This window comes from Phyllostomus discolor, chromosome 13 (assembly GCF_004126475.2).
Source record: "Phyllostomus discolor isolate MPI-MPIP mPhyDis1 chromosome 13, mPhyDis1.pri.v3, whole genome shotgun sequence".
In the NCBI taxonomy this organism is placed as follows: domain Eukaryota; kingdom Metazoa; phylum Chordata; class Mammalia; order Chiroptera; family Phyllostomidae; genus Phyllostomus; species Phyllostomus discolor.
The window spans coordinates 27,817,832-27,841,979 of record NC_040915.2 but is presented as its reverse complement, the minus strand read 5'-3'; the positions used below and the strand labels follow the sequence as shown (position 1 = coordinate 27,841,979).

The 24,148-nt window shown below is 47.6% G+C and overlaps 2 protein-coding genes and 1 long non-coding RNA gene across 6 annotated transcripts in view; 2 read left to right on the top strand and 1 right to left on the bottom strand.

Moving 5' to 3' along the window:
* PWWP2A (PWWP domain containing 2A) overlaps positions 1–2,702 on the top strand; it is a 34,268-nt gene extending 31,566 nt beyond the window's left edge. For all 3 annotated transcript variants that reach the window (XM_028527871.2, XM_036014664.1, XM_028527873.2), the window contains one exon: positions 525–2,702. Coding sequence is in view for 2 of the 3 variants with exons in the window: in XM_036014664.1 (XP_035870557.1) it covers positions 525–538 (14 nt within the window). In the remaining variant the exon portion in view is untranslated. The remainder of the gene's footprint in view (positions 1–524) is intronic.
* Positions 2,703–10,083: 7,381 nt separating this feature from the next.
* TTC1 (tetratricopeptide repeat domain 1) overlaps positions 10,084–24,148 on the bottom strand; it is a 31,447-nt gene continuing 17,382 nt past the window's right edge. Inside the window, exons 3-8 of one of the 2 annotated variants that reach the window (XM_028527892.2) lie at positions 23,519–23,579; positions 21,957–22,069; positions 19,057–19,093; positions 17,389–17,537; positions 14,809–14,863; positions 10,084–10,652 (exon numbers count right to left, since the gene is read on the bottom strand). In XM_028527892.2, coding sequence (XP_028383693.1) covers positions 10,519–10,652; positions 14,809–14,863; positions 17,389–17,537; positions 19,057–19,093; positions 21,957–22,069; positions 23,519–23,579 — 549 coding nt within the window. In that variant the 3' untranslated portion in view covers positions 10,084–10,518. The remainder of the gene's footprint in view (positions 10,653–14,808; positions 14,864–17,388; positions 17,538–19,056; positions 19,094–21,956; positions 22,070–23,518; positions 23,580–24,148) is intronic. The other variant, XM_036014401.1, reaches the window with a different exon arrangement.
* LOC118497980 lies at positions 14,452–14,891 on the top strand. Its single transcript, XR_004900510.1, has 2 exons — positions 14,452–14,746; positions 14,783–14,891. It is a non-coding gene; the product is annotated as an uncharacterized LOC118497980 (long non-coding RNA).

The following is a 24,148-nucleotide window of genomic DNA, read 5'->3' as shown; positions in this document are numbered from 1 at the left end:
GCTCGCTGTGTCTTCCTCGGGGGAGGCAACTCCCACCCTCCTCTTTTTTGCTCTTTGCACATGTGCAGTGTGACCTGCAGCCGATTTTTATTATGTAGCCAGGTTTTGTATGTAAATTTGCTTTTTAAGTCTGCCTGTGTAGCCTGTGCTGAAGGAAGGCTGCTGGAACTTCCTAGCAGTCCACAGCAGCTAAGCTGACGCCCAAAGCTTAGTCTTGTGACTATGAAATGGTAGTAGAAAGAACGAAGCTGAAATTCCCTTCATTAGAAATGTTCAAGTACAGATTGATTATGTGAAGATGACAATTTTGTATTGAAATTTGTCCAGATATACTTCAGAAAAAAATTATTGCTTCTGCTGGTTTAGAGTTGGCAGTAAGTGGTTTAAAAAAAAAAGTCATAAAGTTTAACTGATTTAAAAGAAATCAGGTGTTATCCCACAATCTATACAGGACTTAATTTAAACAAGGGCATCACTTTTCTCATAGAATTACTTGTGCTTAACTTCCTTTTCCTCTGTTGCAGCACAGAGACATTAGCAGGCCGCCGGGCTCACAGACCTGTCCCGCAGCGACACGGAGGACACCAGACAGAGCACCAGCACGGAGTGAAACGGGGACTGACTCTTACAGCTGCACTAAGAAGTGAAATGTTCAGGCAGTGGTCGAAACCCACAGTCTCTCCAGGGGCACCTGCAAATTGTGCTATGTTAAACCGAAGAAAAGGTATTAGGGGAATATTTTCTAAAATATAAACTATTGCAATAAATTATGCATGAGATGAGAAAAGTGATGTGAAATACGAAAAGAACTCATTTGAATTTTATGCGTGAAGAATCACTGACTGTTTTGTTTTGATTATGAAGTTCTTCTCAGAATAGTTCGGACAGGCCTGAAAGGCACAGGATGATGGCAGAGATGTGGAATTCTCTTCCAAACTAAAACCCTGTGCTTTCTCCGAGGTTTGCGTTCCTCAGCTCAGATCGGAGCAAAGGCGTTTCCGAACGGCTTGCCTGGGACGCCCGTGCTCCCCTCAGGGTGCCCAGTGGAGGAGACAGCAGGGACGGTTTGACTTGGTACTGAAAGGATGGCCCCTCACCCTGACAATTTGGATCTTTTCTTTGTTCGATAAAGCAGGGCTGTATTACCTTGAATATATGTTTGCTTGTTAGAACATATTAAGATGTATTTATTTGACACCAGTATTTTAACATTTTGTGCACATTTTCATAATTACGTACTTTTAAATTCTGAGTCAAAGTAGATTGGCTAGTGTTGATCTTGGAGTGAAAAGGTATACTCTGAGAGCTAGTTTTTAAATCTACTGAGCTGGAAAGGCTTTTATTTTTCCTACCATTACTAATTTTATCCAGATCAGAAATGGTGACAACTCTGAGTTCTGAGGTGGCCCTCTCTCCAGAGAGCCCTCCTTCCATCTCAGTGCAGGAAACCCTTACAGGTGCGGGGGGCCCAGCCGGGGCCTCGGCAGCAGGAGCGGGCCTGTGCGGCCAGCGGCGGGCTTTCCAGCAACGGGGCATGTCAGTATGGAGACTGTGATGTTTTTATCTTTGGAAACTACATATTTAAAAAAAATTTTTTTATTGAGTGGAGAAAACAATAAGAAACCAGATTGACCTGTTAGTACTACATTTTTAAGGCATTTTATATTTGATGGTGCCGTACTTTTAATAATAATAAAACAAGTTTTTTAGTGGCAATACTTGATTTATTTTTTAAACCAGAAAAATAATCCATATTACTTAATACAAAAAAGGGGGAAAATGCCAAAAAACAAATCATTTGAAGCTACGTAATAGATAACTGAGCATTGGGCTCAAATGTTCAAACTTTCCATACTCACCGGACACGTTGGGAATCATTTGGCTCCGCACTCAGGCTCAGTAACAGGTCTGGGTGGGAGTTTCAGAACATGCAATAGACCTGACCAACGATTTGTTTTACAAATCAAGAGGAAAAGGTAGGCAGTCTTGCTTCTGTGAGTTTAATGCAAATCCTAATTACACTGTAAGTAATTAAAAGTTTTGGTGGCTTTCTAAAATTGTCTTTTTGGGAAAGCATTTATCACGAAGTCAGCAAGCACACCTGTGAGGAAGCCGGGGGAGGAACTCCACCAGCAGGGGGTCGGAGGCGTGCGCGTCCTTCCGGGGGGCCGAGGGTGCCGTCCCCCACGGCTCGGCTCAGGGGTGCAGGCCTGGCCATCCCCTCCCCCGGCTGCGCTACCCCCCGGCACCTTCAGGTTCCCTTCTCACCAGACGCCCCAGTCAGGGTGACTGTCGGTCAGGAGTTTCAGTTAGGCTTTCTAGTTATTTGTTCCAAGTGATGGGAGTGACCAAGGAGTAAGATAAAGGCAAAAGAATTGAGATCAGGTTTTAAATACCTAATTTTTCTCATGACAAATTCTCAAGGGTGTTTTGTTATAAACCAGATTTTCATTTTTTTAAAAATGAAACTTAGTGGTATTTAAAATCTAGATATACCATGTTGCTATTTCACTTTCATTGCTTTAGTTGCTTAATATTTAAGCTTTGCTTCGTGCTACCTTTGTCTGTATTTCAAATTTCAGAAGCCTATTTCATTTTGTAGACTTGAATGACAAAAATCGTTTCTCATCTATAAAGTATGCTGAGACATAAATGTTAAAGAATGTGGTGTAACATTTATCCAATAAAGTCTTGATATTTTTTAAAATTTAGTTACCTAAAGACTGTTTACGTTTTAGGAGTTAGGTTTTAAAGGTTATTATTTTTTTTAACTTAAAACAGCTCTCCAAAGGACAACCAGTGGTTGGATTTTAAGTGGCATTGCTTCCTTCGCAGAACCTGTAGGTCCTTAGTCACTAAGGCTGGCGGGAGGCTGGGTCACGAGACCCTGTGCACAAACAGGACTGCTTTCTCACCGAAACAGCACGCTCTCTTCAGGGTGTAAACGAGCGTCTACTGGTGGGGGTTTTTGTTTGAATGTTAAGGAGTCCCATCTTACAAATGGTTGCTTCTTTAAAAGCCCAGCATATGAAAGGGGGCGGGGCAAGTATTTGACCAGAAATACTCAGTTGCTAGGAAAAAATTAGCCTCTTAAAACCTCCCAAGACAGCTGAGGCTTTTTATCACTGATCCAAAGACTTGGGTCAGTCAGTGGTGGTGCCCCCTGCTGCCCCCATTTGTGTAAAGCAATCCTTTGGAAGTCTGCCTGCTGTTCCAGAGTGCACGTGGAGTCTTTAACGATCAGCCTCCCGTTTCAGCCTATATGAATGAGTGGAAAAAGGAGGCCACTGGAATCTGGCTCCGGCAGTATTTCTTCCTCAGGTTTCCCACTGTTGATAAGGGAGGCAGAGAGGACCAGGGAGGTAGACGAGCCAGAGCTCCTTGTCTTTAGGCCCAGATGAGACTCCCTCTCAGCCCTCAGTAGCTGATGGTGTCCCAGACGTGTGCCAGTGTGTGTATAGACACGACTCCTCCATGATACAGGGAACGAGGGATCAAACCCTTGGACACACTTACGGTCTTTCTGGTGCCCTCTTCAGGTAAGGAGACTCGGATTCCTGCCCTGGAGTCACCCGTGGACTGCACCAGCGCCTCCCTGGGCGAGGCGGGGCTGTCACCGCAAATGCGCACTGCGGGCAGGGACTGTTCTGCTGCTTTTATATCTGAGGTCGTTTCTCCTCTTCAGTGATGACGCTTCCCTTAGTGCTTTGAATAGAGCATAGTGTTTAAGCATACTTCTCTACTGATGAGGGTCCTGCTCAATCTCTGCTTACGAAATTTCATGGCCTAACAACTCCTTTGCTTGGATTTCAGTAAGGTGACGAATCTGGGATGAAAGAAGGTTCAAGAATACTGTGCCAGAGGAAGGAAGTGACTAGGGCATTGACCGCAAGAGTTAAGAATGCTTTGGGGGTTAGCTCCTTCCTCATTGCCCTGCGAGGCACAGAAGTAGAAGCTTTTGACGTAAAGGAGGGAAGGTGAGTCGGTGATGTATCAAGAGGAGGATACTTCTATGCGAATAACTGCGTTAGTCTAAGGCAGAGACACGGGCTCTTATCTCAGTTCTGGTGGTGACCTTCCCCACGGAAGAATCATGTGCAGGCAGCACAGGCCAAAATGGGGTGTGGAAAAGAGGGGTCTCACTCAACAAGCCCTTCGGTTCCTACTTAGCCAAGACCCAAAACACGGGAGACGGGGATTTTGCTATCCCCCTTGAGGGAAATCTTGGATCATCTCACATTTCTGAATTCTCTCTGAAGCTCAGGCCCTACCTCCTGTGGATCCCGAGTCTCCAGCAGAAGCCTGTGCTCTGAAGAAGGCACCATGTCCCATGGGACGAGGTAGAGGGGTCCTGAGGTGTCACTGACCAGAAGAGCCCGACCAGGGCCTCAGTGGACACAAAGCCAGCTCACAGGGGACAGTGGTGGGGTGGTCCTCACACATGTCAACGCAGCTGCTTTACCGCCTGGGGAAGTGGTGGCCTGGAAAAGCTGCTGTAGATGAGCGGAGGCTGTAAATCCAGCCTCTGGTGCCAACTCTGCCAGCGGCAGAATCCAGTCAAAATGCCACACAGCCGTAGGAAATCATCAGGCCTTTCCTTCCAGGTAAAAGCTGCAAACAGGACATCCTACTCTGGGGGCCATCAAAGTCTCCCTACAGAACAGTCTTGGGTATTCGAGACCCGGTGTCGGAGGGAGCCCACCGCAGCCTCTGTCCTCTCAGACGTACACAGCCCCCTCAGCGCCCCCCGTTCCCTGGCCTCCCCGAGGACTGCTGTCTCCAGCGTGCCTGAAGACGTTACACTTGGGGCTTTCTGTGTGCGGGGCGTTGGAGAGCACCTGCACACACAGGTGGCTGCCTGGTGAGTTCAGGTGGGGTGTCTGATCACCCCGTTAGTCCGGCACAGGGCCCCACAGAGGGACAGGGAGGTTACAGGAACTTCAGGCCCAGCACCTCACAGCTGGGACAAAGTGTCCCGATCCGCCTGTGGGTTGTTTCCCTGCACACGTGTTGTGATTCTGGATTGCTTAGGAGCCCCATGCCTGATGGGTTCCCGCCCGACTGGGCCATGTTTTTCAGCAAGCCAGACACTAGTAGCTGGGACTGACTCACAGCCACAGGCCGTTAGCAGCCGGCCTCCTTGGCAGAGGGGCAGCAAGCCCCGCTTTAGCGGAGTGGGAAACGTGAGCTCCAGTGTCCCCTTGAGTGAAAGGAACAGGAAGGTAGGGAGTCCTGTTCTGGTTCTGGCTGATGGAGTGCCACGCCTGTGTGATGGAGCTTATCCCTCACTGGCTGATCTCAGAGGGTGGGAAGGAAAAGGAGAAGAAAACTGAATGGTTTAAACGTTTGTAAAGGTACACTAGTATAGCAAATCTTACGTGCTTATCCCTCACTTCAAGTACCACTTAAAGAGTCAGGAAGGTTGAAATTTTTGATGCTTTGAAATACGAGAGCAGCCTCACTAGTCTGGAAGCAGTTCTGATGCTCTGCGGTGGTTTTAGCCACACCCCTTGGGCTGGCTGCTAGCCAGGAATCCTCTCTCGTTCTCGGGAGCACGAGTGGACTCAGTCTAGTGTGGGCGCAGGGCGGCTCTCCACGGGACACAGGAGTGGTTGGAAATGATCACCACCTTTCCCTGTACAGCTTTAACTGTGCAGTTCCCTGAAGGAACAGATCTTCCAGCCACTCCTGGTACAACATGCACGTACTTCCTTTTTTAAAGGAAATCCGTGTGGCGGAAGGGCTGAGTCTGACTAGTGCAGTACGGAGTGGGCAGGCTGAACGGGACGCATCACTGAGGCTGACCCAAGGAGGTGTTTCTAAGGGGGGAGTGGGTCCCAAGCACACAGTAAGCCCCGACAGGAGCGTTCCAGTTCAAGGCCTGAAGGAGAGAGGGAGGGAGGAGGCCGGGCGGTGAGAGGAAGTGGTCGCCAAGAGCATGTGAATGGCAGTCATCCGAGAGACTGAGCTCCTGTAGCTCCGGCCTCCCCCGCCTTGTCTCAGAGGGGCTGAAGGTAATGAAGGAGTGGACACGGGGGCTTAACTCAGTGGCTTCTCCTGTCCTGTGCAGTGTCTCTCGGATGTGCACCTGGTCTTGGAGGGTTACTGGACCTTTCCCTTCAGAGACCTCTCCCAGAGAGAGAAAAGCTATCATTAACTTGCACGGCTGTTTCCATTTTCCTCGGTCTCCTGTCAGAGCCTTCCCTTCAACATCCCAGGTTTTGCCAAAGCAGTTTGTGAAAGACAGGATTTGCAGGTTTGTTTAGCTCTGGGCAGCAGACAACCTTGGCAAATACTTTTACAGTCAGGTTTACATTGCACACCTGCCGCCTGCTTCCCATCGCAGGACTCTGTTCAGACAGTAACAGGCACCTGCTCTTTCTTCCTCAGTCTGGAGCCCAGCGTGACGCTGTGTGAGACGTGTCTCAGCAGTGGTCCGGAGGCCGCCTCCGAGACCTGGGGGGCACTGGAGACTGTCTCCAGGCCTCGCAGTGCTTCCTCAAGTGGTTCCCTACCACCTTCCACTATACAAGACGTTGCTGGAAATGTGCCTGTCACTTATGGATTAAGCAAACATTTGTGCCTTGACTATACCTGAGCAACTCTGAGGTCGAGTGTGAGGTCCTGTCCTTGTACTGAAGCTCAGACGCAGGCCCGGCTGCAATGTCTGGGTCATTAGCTGGTAGGTCCGGCCACTCCGCAGCCTCCACATCCCCGCCTGGTGCAGGGAGCCTCTCTTCCCATCGGCACAGTGACTTGTGCCGCGGTAGGGTGTGGGGGCTGAGTCTCGGGGCACGAGGACAGAAAAACCCCAGCTGCGCTGCTTCTGATGGAAGGGGGAAACCCGTGAAAAATCAGAGTTCTTAGAGGCTCGATTCGAAGAACAGAATTTAACCATAGCGCAGATCCGTGATGTGCATCTGCACAGAAAAACCACTGCTGGCCATGACCTTGCTGTGGTAATAGTCCCAATCCCCTGGGCAGGCTTCGTGCAGAGGCTCCAGTGAGTGGGAAAGCTGCGCATGTGAGAGGGAGAGGTGGCTAAGGGACAGTGGACACGGAGAGAGTACAAGGTGCAATGCGAATGTGGGAGAATGTGGGAAGCTGAAACCAGAGGACAAGTTGGGGATTTCTGAAAGCCTCCAGATAAATCCTTGCAAATATCCAAGATGCAAACATGAAAATGAAAAGACCAGAAAAGACCTGGTTGGGTAGTTCAGTCGGTTAGGGCGTCGTCCCGATAAAAGGTTGTGGGTTGGATCCCTAGTCAGGGCACATACAAGAATCAACCAATGGGGGCGCACATAAGCAAGCAGGGTAACAAACCAATGTTCTCTCTCAATTACAAAAACCACAGAAACCAGGTTCAACATTCAGCATCTGAGCACATTCTACATGGCTACACACAATGGGCTCACGTGACCTTTATAGGGTCCACTTGAGACATCCTAGCTGAACCGTCCCAAGTAGCCAGAACAGCACACCTACCGGAACGACCTCTACAGCGGAGGGGTAACTGGAACCCCGAGCAGGGCGCGAGGCCCTCTGAGCAGAGCCCGGAGCCACAGATCAATCCGCTGGCCCCGACTCGGCGACGACAGCAGGGCTGCCTTTCACTGCTCCACCCCGTTCTTCGGAAGGTGAAGGTAGTACATAAACTTCTAAGCTGGCATTTGAATCACTTGCTGATCTGAAAATTTTGAGAAAACTAGTTTCTACTTATCTTGAAATAACATAACAAGTAGTAGCAAAGGACACATTTGAAAACACGGGCTAAAAAAGCACGGAACCGGACTTTTGGATAGCTGTGGCTCACACCGGGACTTCCAGAGGAACGTACTCTCATACCAGTTTACCAAGTTTCCAGGGAGCAGCAGGGCTGGTGCTGTTTCGAATATTAACAGGGCCCTTGCCTTCTAGGAGCTTCTGGTCTACTCACGGAGACAGACGGGGAAGAGTCATATTACAAAAAAACAATAGCTCCCCCACCCCCCCAATAACAGTGTCTTTGAGTCTTCAGAAATATCCTAGAAGGAAATCCAAAATTATTTTGATCCACTGTAATATCATTGGGATAAGACTATATACAATGTCACACTGTGATTACCTTCAAAGTAAACTTGGGCATACTGTTTTGGAGAAAGGCATCGCAGAACTTGAAGTCACACATCTCAGCCACAGTAGGCTAACACAGGCCACCTTCCTCCTTTACACCAACACCTGCTTTTCAACAGCTTCAAGGTTTATCTATTGTCAAATGTTAAAAGGTCTGAATCTCCACCTTTTCTTCCAGATTTCAGAAGCAGAGAAGTAGCAGTGGTAGATAAAAACTTCTTGGCTTAAGTCACACCTACTTAGAATCCATTTCTTTCCTCTCCAGGTGCCTTACATGGCCCACTCAGTGGAAGAGGTGAACGTGGGCTTTGCTCGGCATCCTGTAAGATTTCAGGAGGGTGGTGGGGGAGGGCGGGGGAGGGGAGGAGAGCAGAGGGGGCCTGAGAAGCAACGCTCCTCCACCCTGCAGGATTGCTAGCACCTTAAGGACAAGTCCTTCCACACACACAAGTCCATCTCCTGTTCCTTGGAGCTCAGCCTTTCCGGAATCCCAGTCCCAACCTTTGCTTGGTGGCAGCCATTGAACTCAAGTCATAATCTAACCATTGGTTCTCAGAATATAGCCCACTTCATAATATGTTCATAGTACTACTAAGGGATTATTTGCATTTTCACTCATCCTGTCATCAGTATGCAGAATTTTTCAGACTGCGTGACATATTGTGACAAACAGTACAGATGCCAACATGAGAATCTATCAAGCCTCACATTTAAAAGATTTGCAAAAATGTAAAATGTCACTCTTACTAAAATGTGCTTTCGCTTTGGATATTTTTCTAAAAATATTTATATTAACTTGAAATATATTTCTTTTAAAGGAATTAACTAAATAACTTCTCAGTTTAAATTTAAGGTGGTAAATAGCAACAGCTATAATGCACACGAGCCTAAATGCTCTGTAAATGCCAGTGGGACCCGGTCCTGAGACCGCACGCTCCGAGGACCGCTCTGGCCGTGCCCGGCTGCTCGGGGCCACTCACCACCAACGGCTGGCCCCACAGCTTCTACCCGAGGTTCCTGCACGACATGTGGGACTTCTCACATACATCTTTTTGGGAAAATTAGATATCGGACATACCATAAAGATAGCAAACCAACATTAATCACGTTCTTTCTCCTTCTCCCCTAGTAAATTCTATGGAGAATTTACCTCGATCTGGGAGGCAAGCTCAGCAAATCAGAGGCAACACTGCATCACCCGCTATCGCACAGCAACACAGACTAAGGGGCTCTGATCGGCAGCTCACAGAACCGGTGCAACCCTGAGCTCGGGGGAGGGACTGTGCTGTACTCTCAGGGTGTACGCACACACCATTTCTGAGAGGAAATGTGCAGTCACTGCCCTTTGACCTCAAACCAGAACAGCTGAAAGCTCTCACCAGCATCGGCTAATGAACACAAACAACAACAAACTCCCTCTGAAACCTCTGGGTTAGTCCAATCTAAAAAGCAACGGTGCGGGGCCCTGGCCGGGTAGTTCCAGTGGTTAGAGCGTGGGCCCACTGTGCTAAGGTTGTGGGCTCGACCTCTGACACACACAAAAATCAAGAAACGAATGCACAAATACGCTGGACGACAAAATCAATGTCTGTCAAAAAAAATCAATAAATTAAAAAAAAACAAACGTTAAAAAAAAAGGCTTTGCTCTGGGATTCACATACCACCACTCCTGAATGAAGCTATTTTAGGTTGGAATTGTTAAGCTCGAGGCTTGGTCAAAATAAAAATGACTTCACAGGTCTCTATGCGCAGACCTGGACAGGCCAAAAGCTTGTGAGGTGGTTTCTGAATCCCGGCACATGGCAGAACGGTCAACTCCTCAAGGCCATCTTCAACGGTGGTGACTCAGCCTTGGGTCAGATTTGTGTACCCTGGTGGCACCCAGGAGCGCTGCCCGCCCAGAGCCGGGGAAGCCTTCCTCTTGGCTGTTGTTAGGGGGACAAAGTGCACAACCCAGCTCAGACCATCACAGAAAGCATTTATTACCACAGAGTGAATCAGGAGCCCACACACAGCAGCCCGGGCGGCGCGCGTGATCGGGGAGCGGGGGCAGCAGGCAGGACCCCATCAGCCCCGTGTGCGCAGTCTCCGGCCAGCAGGTCTGCTCAGTCCAGGAGAGACTGTCTGGGCTTGCACGCTGGCGAGGTTCGGGAGGTCAGCCTCGACAGGCTTCACCCTGACGCAACAAAGGCCAGCCGGAACCGAGGACAGCAGCTGTGCAGACACCAGTTAAAACGGAAATCAAATGAGGCTCACCACACAAGGAAGTGCAGCAGCTCTCCCTGATCGGGACCGGGGAGAGGGAGCCTATCTCTGAGATAAGATGCTTTTAGAAGGTAAACTCGGCAGCTACCAGCAAGCCGCACACAACGTACTAGCGGGCTTTTAAAGCTGTTATCTTTGTTATCTGTTATTATTTGGATTTTGAACAAAATTGATGGAGTAGGAGCCAGTAGAGGAATCCTGTTTGATCTGGAAATTTTCTGTGGAGAGTCCAAAAGGTCGGAGAACCAAGTTCCCAAGGTCTTTTAGTTTACCTGCAAGGTAAAAGCAGAAACTGAAATAAATACAGGGAATGGACAGAGGCATGTCTTCCTACCTGATTACAAAGTACAGAGCAACTCCTGGTGGTTACAGAAGCTCCTGCTTTTGAAATGATGACACCAGTGTCTCTGCTTCCCCTCGGGAGTGCAGTCACTTCACGGCTGTCCAGCCCGGAGCCCGCGCTTGCGCAGATGAGTGTGAGGGAGCCCGGCTGGCCCCCAGGAGAGCCAAACTGCAGACCTGTCCAAACTGCAGACCCACCGAAGGACACAGGGTCTGGGGTGAGTGGTGGCCAGACCACCTCCTGCTCCCCGGGGAGTGAAGGCACCCTGCCAAAGCCCAGCTGCCTGGCAGCCAGGACAGAGGTCCCTCCGAGTCTGTTCCCTGTGACACAGCAGCAGCCACCTGCTGACTCTAATTCCACTCAGCAGCAGGTGATCTGGCCACCACTCATCCCAGAGCCTGTGTCCTTCCATGGGTCCACTTTCTGTTTTTTTTCTGCTGCAGCCACAGCTCAAGGAGGGAAAGATAAAACTCCCAGGGATATGCCTGCTTCTGCCCAGCAGGGAGCTCTCAGGGCAGAGCTGCTGACTGCCGGCCACTCCTCGCCCTGCTCTGCTTTCGGCTCCCGCACCGTCACACCTCCCAACGGCGGTGGACAAACTCAGTGCGTGCATCAGAAACATCCAGGGGGTCACAACACAGTGCTGGGTGCTTCTCCCCATTTCTGGTTCAGCGGGCTGGAAAATATGTTTTTTCGGACAAGCTCTCGAGTGAGGCTGGTCTGGGCACTGTATTTTGAGAAGCAGCTTTGAAAGGTAACTTCCTTTGTCGCCGAGTGGGGTCTTGGTCAGAAGGCCGGTATTAAAAATGACCTGAAAACAGCCATTTCTAGTGACGAGAGGGACAGGGCTGCCTGGGAGGAACGTCCCCCTAAAGAGGACAGGAAAGGAAGCCCGAGTTCCTTCCAGAGAAAGGAGACGGCTCTGTCTTCTCCCCCACAGCCCGACACACCGGGGCGGCCAGAGATCCAGGAAGAACCACCAACTCGCACAGGCTCTTAGTAATTCCACTCGTTTGAGGATTTCATGGCTCGGCCAGGACACAGGATAAAACAATTTGCAAATGATGGTAACAAAAGCCTCATCCCACAACCCTGTCTGTTTGTAATCCAGACTTGTTCAGAGACCCATGTCAGCTCCAGTGCCTGGTCTCCCACGGGGCTGCCCAGTGGTCAGCCCCCTCTCCCCCTCCTGTGGCCAGAGCCTCCCCCCAGGGAGGGTGTGCCTTCCCCTACCCAGCTCTCCTGAAAATGTCCCATCAGTTTTCCTTTGAAATGTTTTACTATTTACCTATCTATCTTCATTATAAATGACATACGTTTCAATTTATGCATATAAAATACTTCTTGTTTTCGAATGGTTTCATATACAATTTAAGAAATATTTTTGACTTTGGACAGGGGGAAGGAGGGTGGAGGAGAGGGAGAGATGCATTAGTGTGAGGGGGAAACGTGGACTGGCTGCCTTCTGTATGCGCCCCAGCTGGGGACTGAACCCGTGACCCAGGCATGCACCTCGACCGGGAATCAAACCAGAGACCTTTTAGTTTGTGGAACAATGCCCAACCAACTGAGCCACAGTGGCCAGGGCTCATACACAACTTTTTAAAAACAAACATCTATTGTTTTAAAAAATGTGAAGATTGCTAGATGAGCGCAAAGACCAGTAACGGCATCAATCACCTGGAGCACCAGCTGCTCAAAACAAACAAAAGAACCTGAGTCTCCTGAGGTGCTCTGTCCAGGGCACCTGTCCGAAGCCCATCATCACATCGACCACATACAGGCTCCTCCGGTCCTGTCAAACTTGATGTTCCCTGGCTCTCAGGGCCACAGGGCTAATCTTCCCGAAGAAAAAGACAAACACTCAGCTGCTGACTGCTGTCCTCAGATCTGTGGCTAGCGTGGCCGTGCTGTGCTCACAAGGCCAGCAGCACTGAGACTGCCAGCCCCCGGTGCCCACTCCTGATGGCATTCCTAAGGGACGGACGGGCCAGGAAGGGAGGGGCAAGCGTGTGCTGCCCAAGGGGGGTGGGGCACAGGCCTTCTTTCTAACAAAAAGGAAGTGAAGTTACAGAGAGAAAGGAAAGAGCAAGTCAAAGATCATGGAACAAACCTAAATAAAAGCTCATTTTGTTAAATAATCACATAATTTCATAAACTGACAAAGGACACCAAGCAGTTTTTAAACTTTTAACCGCCAGTCCACCAGCAGAAGCCATCATTCCCACAGAAACAAGCACTGAACATCATGTGTCCACTGCGAAAAGCTCGCTCCTCTTCCCGGGAAGTGACGTGGTCCTGCACTCAGAGTGACTGCCCGCCCAGACCCCACGGCACGGGAACCACGGCCGCACCATCCACAACAGGGCAGGAAGGGCAGCAGAAAGCTTGCGTGGGGCGGAGGTCCCTGTGGGGAGTGGCTCCTGCCCCCCACAGGGATCTCCTACGCGGGCAACACCCAGGCACGATACTTTACTCCCCGTCCTTATGTTTAGAGAACGAAAGAGCCTAGCTATCCACAGTCCTACTGTATAACAATGAACTGACATGTTACTTACCAAGCAACTTAAGTTGTTTACGTCTGATGGGAGATTTCATTACAGAAGCAACCGACAGAATGAATTCAATGTGCACATTTCACAGGAAGGAACGATATACGTAAAACCCAAAGCCACGAGACAGGAAGTCTCGGCTCATCAGAAGTTACAGCGACAGGGACAGATGGAAGCTCTGGTTCCAGCTGGAGCTGACAACGCAGTAGCACTCAGCCCGCACCCACCCCTTATGGCTTCCTACTGGCTCAGAAACGACGACAGTGCCGGAGACCAGTGCCCAGGTGTCCGCCCCACACCCACGGTGGTCTTCACGAAGTAGCTCTTTCAGCAGGAAGTCCAGCTCGGCTAAATGCAAATACTTATTTTTTTGTGTGTGGCTAAAATAAAGCGTCATAGTTCGAATAGGAGAGAAAATGCTCTTTTTACTCTTTGACAGAAGAGTACCTCCAAAATAATTTTTCTGCTCAAACACTGAGTAGAGTTTAATTAAATATGTAAATTAGGGCAAGAGCCTTTTGGGGAGAAAATTGGGGAAGGCTCCAGAAGCTGTGCAAGTCTGGAGCAGCTCTCCTTGCGGTCCGCGTCCAGCCAGCAGAGTCGGGGGGCTGCGGACTGTCCAGGTGCGTGGCCTCCCCACAGCCAACTCTGCTGTCAGCGCAAACGGCTGGGAAATTTGTTCTCGTTCTCCGGACACCGATGCCCCGAGGTCACAAATGGCCAGGCTCAAATTACCGTACATAATTTATCCTGTAGGCCCATGTGACTACAATACAGTGAATGTAACTCACATGCAGATTTGGAAAGTATCCACAAGGAAGACCCCCCAGAGCTGACCTCGAGCAGGGAAGTACCACACGGGCTTTAAGCAGAACACTCCGGGCAGGTCTCGGGACGGGAACCCAAACTCCCCTGAGTCAGGCAGACTGTTCACGGAGGGGCTCTCTAGCTACGCCAGCTGCCTGCTTTGGCAAGTAAGAGAACCGACTAAAACTTGGATCAAAAGAATCCATCTGCCCTGCTCTCCACCCCCGGCCCTGCCCCCTCCCAGAGTCGGTGCATGTCCGGAACAACACTGCCCTCGGGTCCGACGTGGTCCTGGCTTGTGGGGACCGCACCCTGATGGACTCAGAACCGACGCTGTTTACTCGGTGCAGAAACTCAGCTGTTTGCACGGCACTCATGACCTGAAACACGGGTGCCGGCACCCAGGCTGGAACTGAACTGGGTTTGCATCTTGAAGGCAGGCACATTTCCCAAGAAAAATAAAATGGCAGCCTGGGTTTGAAAAGCTGACATCCTCCGCACACCACAGCCATCCTTCTGGAGCAAAACCAGCTGAGACCGCACCAGCCCCACGGAACGGCTGCCCGCGACAGATAAAGGGCCCAGAAGCCGTTTCTGACCATTGTGTTTGCCTCCAGGGAAGAGAAACACCGATGTTCCCACCCCCCACACCCGGCTACTTATGGTAGAGAGACAAAGAGAGAAAGAGAGAGAGAGAGAGGGAGGGAGGAAGGGAAGCAAACTCACCTAACATCTCTTCCTTTAGTCTTTCGTTTCGTTCTTCGATTTGCTTAGGTAATCTCTGAGGGGAAAGAGGAGAAACGGGTCGGCAAAAAAAACCTCCCAAGATCTCTGAGCTTACCCGGAATTTGGAAAACACAGAACATTCAGGTGGGAGTGAGACAGGGACAAGCACAGACACGTGGTGCTCCAGAGCGCACCGAGCACCAGTCTGTGGGTGAGCCACACGAAGGCAGTTTCGTTTGGTGCTCTGCTCGCTGCCCAGTCCTTGGCAACAGTGGCCCAAGAAAACCTCCATTAAAAATTTGGTGAATACATACATACACATACAAAACACTCTGGGGAAAAAAACTACCAGAAGTTTACAGTAGTGTGTGTGTGTATACTGTATATATGTGTGTATGCATATACTATATATATGTATATATAATATGTACACACACACAGTAGTATATATAATGTATACTTAGATGGTAAGATTATGGGTGGTATTTATAGTTTTAGCTTTTTTGCTCATTTATATTTTTTAACTTGAAGTCTTTTCTTTACACAATCTAATTTATCAAGAAAGGGTCAGATCGATAGTGGATGATCCCAAATGGTCATCTAGCTCAGTGCCGGGTCCACCCCGGCACTCCTGGCATTCTGACCAGGCGGCTCCTTGCTGGCGGGGTGGGGGGGGGCGGGCGGCGGCTGTCTTGTGCACGACAGGATGCTGAGAGCATCCCTGGCCTCTCCCCACTGAGATGTCAGTGGTACCCTAGCCCCTACCCTCCAAGTCACGACGATGTCTCCGGACACGTCCCTGGGAACCAAATCGTTCCCGGCTGAGAACCATGGATCTGGTTCAGAGACTAAGGTCACTTCACTCTGCAACCGGCCCCAAGTACTCTGAGATTCCAGTAATAACTCAGTTATAGTAATTTAAAATAAAATTATTTATGCACATAACTAGCATAAAAGGCTCCCTTTCACAAAAGGCTTAAAACTGCTATGACAAGAATAGAAGTCAGCAAGAATTTGGCCAAGATTTTAGGTATTCCCTTTCTTCATGTCAAATTTGGTCAATCTTACCACTGTTCAGAAATATGTTAAAAGTCAAATAAAGGATTAAAACTGGTTTCAGTTGCTTGTGAATTTTAATTATCCAAACCAGGCTGTTTTGCATTACTCCAGTTCTAGACAAACGGAAGATCTGGTATTACGGAAGGATTTCGCCTCCAGTATGTGTACAAACAGAGCAAAAAACCTCAAACCACCTACTTGTGAATGCAGAAAGATCAGCTGACATTTCTCAGGTCTGCTGGGCAGAAAATGTGAATGAGGACCGGGACTGGGGGCTGTGTGTGTGTGGGGGGGGGGGGGGCGGCAGTAGGACTGGAGAGGCCCCCAACAAATACCACTGTCCAGGAGTTTGAGAAGAATCCAGTATGTCCGCATCCTCCAATGTATTTTCAAGAGTGTGCTCTGATTTTTATCTAGTAAACTCTTCCTGTTTTAAAGTGTTGGCGAGTGGCTTCATTAAAAACAAACAGTAAGTTGGCTGAAATAAAACGTGCCTGTGGCTTTCCACCAGCCTGCTGGCCTGCGGTCTCCCTGCTGCACAGCGGGGTTCCGACAGGCCGCCCCACCCAGTGGCTCTCTGCCAGGTCTGGTGGTGAAGAAAGCTGCTCAGCTACAGCCAGTGTTTCTCAAACTTCTCTGACCGCACACTGTTTTGGGGTAATGACAGGCATATCCAACTTAGGAGCACATCCTTCAGGGCGTACCCTGCTCTGTGCATCAGGCAAGATGAGGGAGAGGAGTGAAAGGTGAAGCACAAACGCACAGTTACTTTTAAGGTGGGGGAAGCAGTAACACCTGTTAATTTACAGCTGACATAAAAATATGACATTTAGAAGCAAAAGGATTTGTAGCATCACGAATAAGAACAGACATCATTAAGAGAGGTAAGGAGGTTACTTCAGGATACATTCAACTGCAAGTGTGTTGGGCATATGACAGTAAGTAGAAACTTGGAGACTGAATAAGGATGGGAAGAAACCCAGAAATTTATTGCCTATAACACTAAGACTCACTTTGGTCTGAACTATAGTACATCTACAGGGGATAACAAGGAAACGGAATTCTTGTCAACCCCAGAGATGAACGATTTACCCAAGTAACACTTTGAGAATGGAGCTTAAATGGCACACGGTCACAGTGGGTCTGTGGCCACTATTCCCAAATTCCATCACATATATATTTATTTTATTCTCACCCAAGGACAATTTTTTCATTGCCTTTAGACAGACAAGAAGGGCGAGAGAGAAACACCAATGTGAAAGAGAAGTGCTGATCAGTTACCTCCTGCACGTGCCCAGATGGGGGATCGAACCCACGCCCAGGTATGTGCCCTGATCAGAAATCGAACCCACAGCCTTTCACGACAACCAACCCACTGAGCCACACTGGCCAGGGTGCTCGTGTATTTTGATCAGCTCCTAGCTCCTCAAAAGTATAGAAATGGAATGCGTTTGTGTTCCAAAGGATTATTGAAACTTCACTGAGTAGCAACACGAACGAAAGAAAAAAAGTGAGGTTTACCATACAAGCTTCTCTTGCTGGGTGTACTGATGGGTCTTTCTCCAGGACGGACTTGTAGTCCTCCAGGGCTTCGTCGAGCTTGTCAGTGCTCTCGTACAGCTCCGCCCTGCGCAGCAGGGCCCTGATGTAGCTGGGGTTTAACCGGATGGCTGAAACCGAAGAGGTCACTGTTACCACGAAGGAAGAGGGCCTATACATCCTCAGCTATATCAAGTTTCTTTTCTTAGAAAAAAGTGTTTTTTAACTGATTGGTTTTGAGAGAAAGAGAGTAGAGGACAGAAAGAGAGCAGGGGAGAGAAAGAGAGAAACATTGATTTGTCGTTCCACTTAGTTATGCATTCACTGGTTGATTCTTGCATGTGCCCTGACCAGGGCTCAAGTTCTTTTTTTAACCAAGGCTGAAAACCCTCAGGTGAGACGCATTAAATACTGTCCCATATGACTGGTAGTAATGAACTCTGACATGACCCCAGAAAGCAGCTATGCTCTGCCAAGAAGGTTTGTGGACTGAGTGGGGCTGTGTGCATGCCGGGGTGGGGCGAGGTCCACCGCACAAACAAACCACACCAGTGTCAGTGTGTCCTGCCTATGGTACCATGCATATCGCCCATAGCGACTACATACAAGCACACGGATACTGGTTCAACCATATCCAAGCACAAATCTGGAAAATACTCTCTTCCCCCTCCTCTTACTTCCTTGATAAGGCTGCTACACTCAGGGCTACAGCTGGAAACGAACCGTCTCCTAGCACACACCCTGCTAATCAAACTCACCAGGCGTTTTCTCATCATTTGGTTACAAGAGAAAGGCACTCTGAAAACTCAACTTTTCAAACCTACACATCACATACAGATTACGGTTGAACACCATCTTCCACGTGACAGTACATTCAGACTTAGTTCCAGGCCAAGAGTATCAGGCCAGAAGCAGCTGGCTAGATTCTAATGTATTAATGGTTTCATTCAGATACTATGAAGAAGCACCAAATGTAAAGAAAAGAGAGCCCTTGTAGAGAGGGTGACAGATTAATCTAAAGAATAGAAAACGGAACCTGTGGTTCGTATGAGGGTTCGACTAGACAACATAAGGTTCTTTCTAAACCCATCTCTCAAAGAAATTATTATCCCAAGAGAGGAAACCCAACAAAAAAAATACAAATTACAAAAAGTAATAATTAGCTAGAAAAACTCATGAGTGAGTGAGTAGTAAGGCGCAAGGAAAAGTGACACTTCTGTAAACCAAACAGTCAACAGTGCCCCTAAGTCTGGGTGTCTCCGTGTGTTGGTGGGATGAAAAGACCCAGAGAGAGCTCAGGTGACAGACGGCAAAGTCCAGACTCTTTTTTTCCCTCTTTTTTTTTTTTAGAGAGAGAGGCGAAGGGTGGGAGAAAAAGGAAGAGAATCATCGGTGTGTGCAATTGCTTTCCTCTTGCACGCCTCCAACTGGGGACCTGGCCTGCAACCCAAGCATGTGCCCTGACTGGGAACCGAACTGGCAAACTTTTGATTCGCAGGCTGGTGCTCAATCCACTGAGCCACACCAGTCAGGGCAGAAGCTTCTTCTAGAAAGGCCTCAGAGGAAGGGGATCCTGACTGAGCGCCTCTGTTGGTGTAGCTGAGGTGATGCTCTTGGATACAGACATGTAACAAGACCAAAAAGTTGTACCTTTGCTGCAGTCACTGATGGCCATCTCTTTCTTGTCCTAAAAAAAAAAAATTTAAAAATTCCAACATTAATATGTGTCACCCTAGTTCTGTCGTAATGGCCCAAAGCTCAATGATGTAAGCCGATGATTAATAACTGCTTGTGGAGATGCAGAATTCTCTTCAAACAAATCACATAAAAACATGCAACTTCCAAGCTGAAATTCAAACACGGTGACAGCGCTAACCTGAAAGTGTTCTGCCAACAAAATATTCAAGTAGCTTCTTCCTCAAGTGTCTTTCAAGATCGTCATCATCGATCTGTTAGATCTGCACGATGCTTTATGTCAGAATGCTGACACTGAGAAAGCTTTCGTCAGCGAACAGGACAGATGGCTGGTCCACCAAAAACTGGACTTACTAATAACCCTCCTCTTTGACGAGCTGACCCAAAGCGTTACCTTCCAGTGAGCACACCGACGGCACTTCCACAGTGGCAGTGTGGCTCGTCGTGCAGTCACAAGCCTTGCTTTATCGGCAGACGAAACAAACTATACAGCCACCTCCCCGGGATAACTTGCCGGGTCTAGAGAGCGTGGCGCTGCAGAAAGAACGCTGGACGTCCACAGAACTCCGTTCCGGCTCCAGCTCTGAGGGGAACCTGCCCTTTAACCCCTCCTGCTCTGACACGCCTATTTCCCCCAATTTAGTGTTCTCCACCATTACAGAAACATTAGTTCAAACAAATGCCCAATACTTCCGTGATGGCTATTGTAGCACACACGAAATATTTTCACAATTTTTAGAGCAATGTGCTGTACCAAATGGAATTTTAAGACTGAATCAGAAACAGTTCCAGGATGGGGAGTGAATGCTGAACCGGTGCAGGGTGTCCTTTCGGGGTCATGAGAACGTTCTGGAACCAGATGGTGATGGTGGCATAATATTTATAAATGTATTTAATGGCACTAAATTGTATACTTTAAAAATGGTTAAAATAGTCAATTTTATGTCATGTGTATCTTACCAAAAACAAACACAGAAGGTTCCCGAGTCATCTGGGAACCACTAACTATAATTTATCTCTTCCAATGTTCATCATGGCAATTCACATATTAAAAGCTCTAATATTATAGTAAAGAAATTTGTATAACTTTGTGTAAGTCAGTATTTCCCCAATTTATTAGCTTTCTATACAGCTAGCACTCAAAATCCCATATTTTAAAGCTTCTGAACTAGGAGTGAATCTTTACATGTATGTGTATGTCTGTTGTAGTGGTATTACCTCTGTGAATAAACTCAGAATTGGTCTTTATATTGTTACAACATGTTAATTCTGGAAGTTTTCAAGTTTCTAACTTCATAGAATCTTCTTAAAAATATAAAAGAGTGCAACTTAAAGCACTTAAAGCAAGGCACCACCACCCACCCCACTGGCAGAACTAACCTCTGTCAAAGGAGTCGGTCACAGAGCAACTCTGTCCTGGGCTCCCCCTGGCGTGTCGGACACCGTGCACACGGCCCTGACTCAGGCGCCTGTCCATCACGCTAGGCCAGCCCTAGCGATATGGGTGACTCGGTGCCCGTGGAAACAAAGAACCCCAAATCCCAGGAGCCAGATGGGTATGGTGCATTTTCTCTGACATTCAAGGTGTCATTGATTCCATTTAGCAATGACAACTTCCAGTCTGAGAACGTGGCAAGACGGTTCCAAGAAGCAAACGCAAGAGATGAGAATTTTCCAAGCTACGTGTAAAAACTGGGAGGTGTGAATTCTGATTGATGGTGGAATAATTAATGAGTATTGTTTTAAATAAACTTAATTGTTTTATCACCCCTCACACATGATGCCTGTTCATATACTCTAGAATTAGTTCTTCTCCAGTGCCACATGAATCACCCCCAAAATACTTCACTTTGGGGACTAAATCCAGTAACAAAACATACAAGTTCAGGTTTAAAAACCCACCTATCTGCATGGCCAAGCCTTCAAACACCAGCCCCCGCCCCCTTTTTTTCCTTCAAACCTGGCTATCCAGAGAGCCTTTGGTACAGGCACTGGAGAATTTCAGGCAACATCAACAACAAAGTGATACAGATGCTGAACTAGATGCTGATCTAAACAGACACAAAACCACTCCACCCACTCTAGGGCTCGCCTCTTAGCTGCTTGAATAGCCTACCCTTTGCACTTGGGACACAAGTAGCCATAGTTAAACAAGTGTATTTGCCCCCCAAATTCTCATCATTTCAATCCAGCATAATTTACTGTGTTGACTAAATAGGAGATCAGACAAATCCACTGGAGATCTAACTTTTAATAGCAACACAGTGCAAAACAAATGTAACTACACTCTTTTCTACTCTACATTCACCTTGCTTCACCAGGTTCTCCATCTTCTGGAAAGGCAAAATGCTCCTGAACTTCCCCTGAGACCTACTCTGCATTTAGGGGCACCTCTCATCCCAAGCGGCGGACCCTTCTTCCCACGTCCATACTTTCAGAGAAATCAGAGTCTCAGGAATAAGCATCTTGAAATCCAGATTTTAATCAGTGTTTCTCTCTGGGTCTCTGTCTAGAATCCCAGAGGCCTAGCATGAGCCGTGTGGCTTTCTAGGGTCTCGTAGCACTACTAGGGTCTTGGCTTCATTAACCTGCTCTGGTTTGGCAGAAACTTTGCCAGCCTTCTTGCCATGAAAGTGCTCAGCCAGCCACTTTAATGAAGAATGCTAACAGTAATCTGACTCAAGCTTTTCAAAATACGTTTCTATCTCTCCTATGCCCTTTATATCAGGGAAATAATGGGCAGGAAAAAGGAGGCACCAACATTGAGGGCCCATGCTAGTTTTCAGGGAGAGGCTACTGTACGACAACACTGCAAGTCCATGTGCTCGTTTAAAAAAAAGGCCAAAGCTGCATACCTGTTTCATCCTTGCAGCAGCTCTGTTGGAGAACAGAACAGACCTGTCCTTCTGGAAGCAGGACGGGCACATCTGAAGGGCGTGACTGTAAGCACTTTCAGCTTCTATGTAATCTGAGGATAAGGTCAAAGGTGAGAGGTCATTATGATTTTATTCCTGACATTCCCATACTCCAGAGGATCTCAGAGTGCACGGCCTTCCACTTACAGTGCAAAGGACGCCAAAAGAACACTCTAAATGTTCAGCCTCCACTTAACGTATCAATCTAGTAAGGCGTTTTGAGAGGGGATCTGGACACTGGGCAGGTGAGAGAGACTGAAGTCTGAAATCAGTGGCCTGTTGACTAAAGCCCTTGGAAGAGAAAGTGGTGGCCAATGTATATATTCACTGACACAAAGAATGACGGTCAGAGGCCTGGAGGAAAACTGCCTACTGACATCTTTCCAGGTTGGAGAGACTTAGTACTAAAATGCAAAGAGTTATGTTTTCAACATTAGAAGCATTCAGTTCTCTTAGAACAAAAGAAGTAAAGACTGCTAAACCAGGATGTAAGAAAAAAATTTTTAACCTGATAAAGTGACTGGGGGAAAACATCACTACTCCTAGATTCTTAAAGCATCCACACTTTACGACATGACGAAGGCTGTCAGAAGATTAAACAGTTTCCCTGAATTAACAGAATGAACCCGGCTTACCATATTTTGCCATGTATAATGCGCACCCATGGTTTTGGCCCAAACTTTCAGGAAAAAAAAATATTTTGTTTTAATTCTAATTCAATTATTTATTTATTTACATTTAGATACACTTTTTGTATTATAAAAGGAATTTTAGTATTTATTCTTGAACATACAGATATTGTTATTGCTCTCTAGAGTTACACTTTTAATGCATAAGCATAAATAAAAGAATTAAAGCATCTATATAGATAGGGAATTAGTACTAAACATGCATAATTCATGTCCTTATTTTTCCCTCAAAAATGTGGGCAACAAAGTGCCCATTATACACAGCAAAATACAGCACTCCTAAACATGTGTGAAGTCCGGAAGGACAAGGAGAGCACCTCTCTACTTACAGCACCAAAGAGAAAGGGCCGTGAAGGCCCCCCAGGTACGAGCAAAGCTCCCCGCAAGGCCCTGCTGCAACCAACGGGCTGGGTTTTACAGCACTGCCCACAGAGTGCGGGGGTGGGGGGTGGGGGTGGGGCGCCCTGGTTTTATAGCAGTGCCGCGAAGAGCCTTTTAACCTTCCAGGTTAGACTTGCCCAAAGCAACAGCTGCAGAGATCTCCCTCCCCACTGTGGGGTTTACAGGCAGTGGATTCCAGGAAAGAAGAACTACTATGCCTGTGCCGAGGGACACAGCTCACCGGTTCCCGTCAGCTGAGAACAATCTGAACCCGGTAAAAAGCATAATTCTAAGGCGTGGGGAGGCAGTGCAGTATTGTGAGCAGCTTATTTGGTAGTTGATCCCAAATGCTCTTTGGGGTTTCTTCACAGACCCTGCAGAAGAAAGAGGAGCCAAGGTGAGCAGACACCAATGGGGAAAGAGTTCTCTTACCTCCTTTCTTAAACTGCTCATTTCCTTCCTCCTTCAGTCTAGTGCTTTCTTCTCTCCTTTTCTAAGAGAGACCAGAGAATCACGTAACTTGTCACAATATCATTTTAAGTGAATGAAAAGGTCAGCTTTCTTTACACATCAGGCTATTTAATAGGCAGAAACTTGACTTTTCAGAACTGGGTCAGTTCTTTCTAAACCTCTAACATAAAAACAATCATCTGCTAATCATCAACCGCATTCTTGATTGTGTTTAAAACAGGAAACCTGGATTTCCTATGTTTCTATCTTTTGCACGAGTGGTAATTCAGGTCTTTAATTTCTATTTACTCAAACTGAAACTAAACAATATACTCACTGGTACACATACCACTGTAAATTCAAATTCTGGATCTGCTACTTATTAATCACATGATCTTGGACAACTTCCAGATCTTTCTGAGCCTTATTTTCTTCTTCTAAAAAGTGAGGCTTTAATACACTTTTGGATAAACGTAATAATGTACACATGATGAGGTCCATCTAGAAAGTACCGAGCCATGTAATATGAAAAATAGAGACGTTTATTGAAGAAGATACAAGAAACATTGTACAAAGGACAATGATGCCTCAGTCTCCTTCAAAGCAGGCACC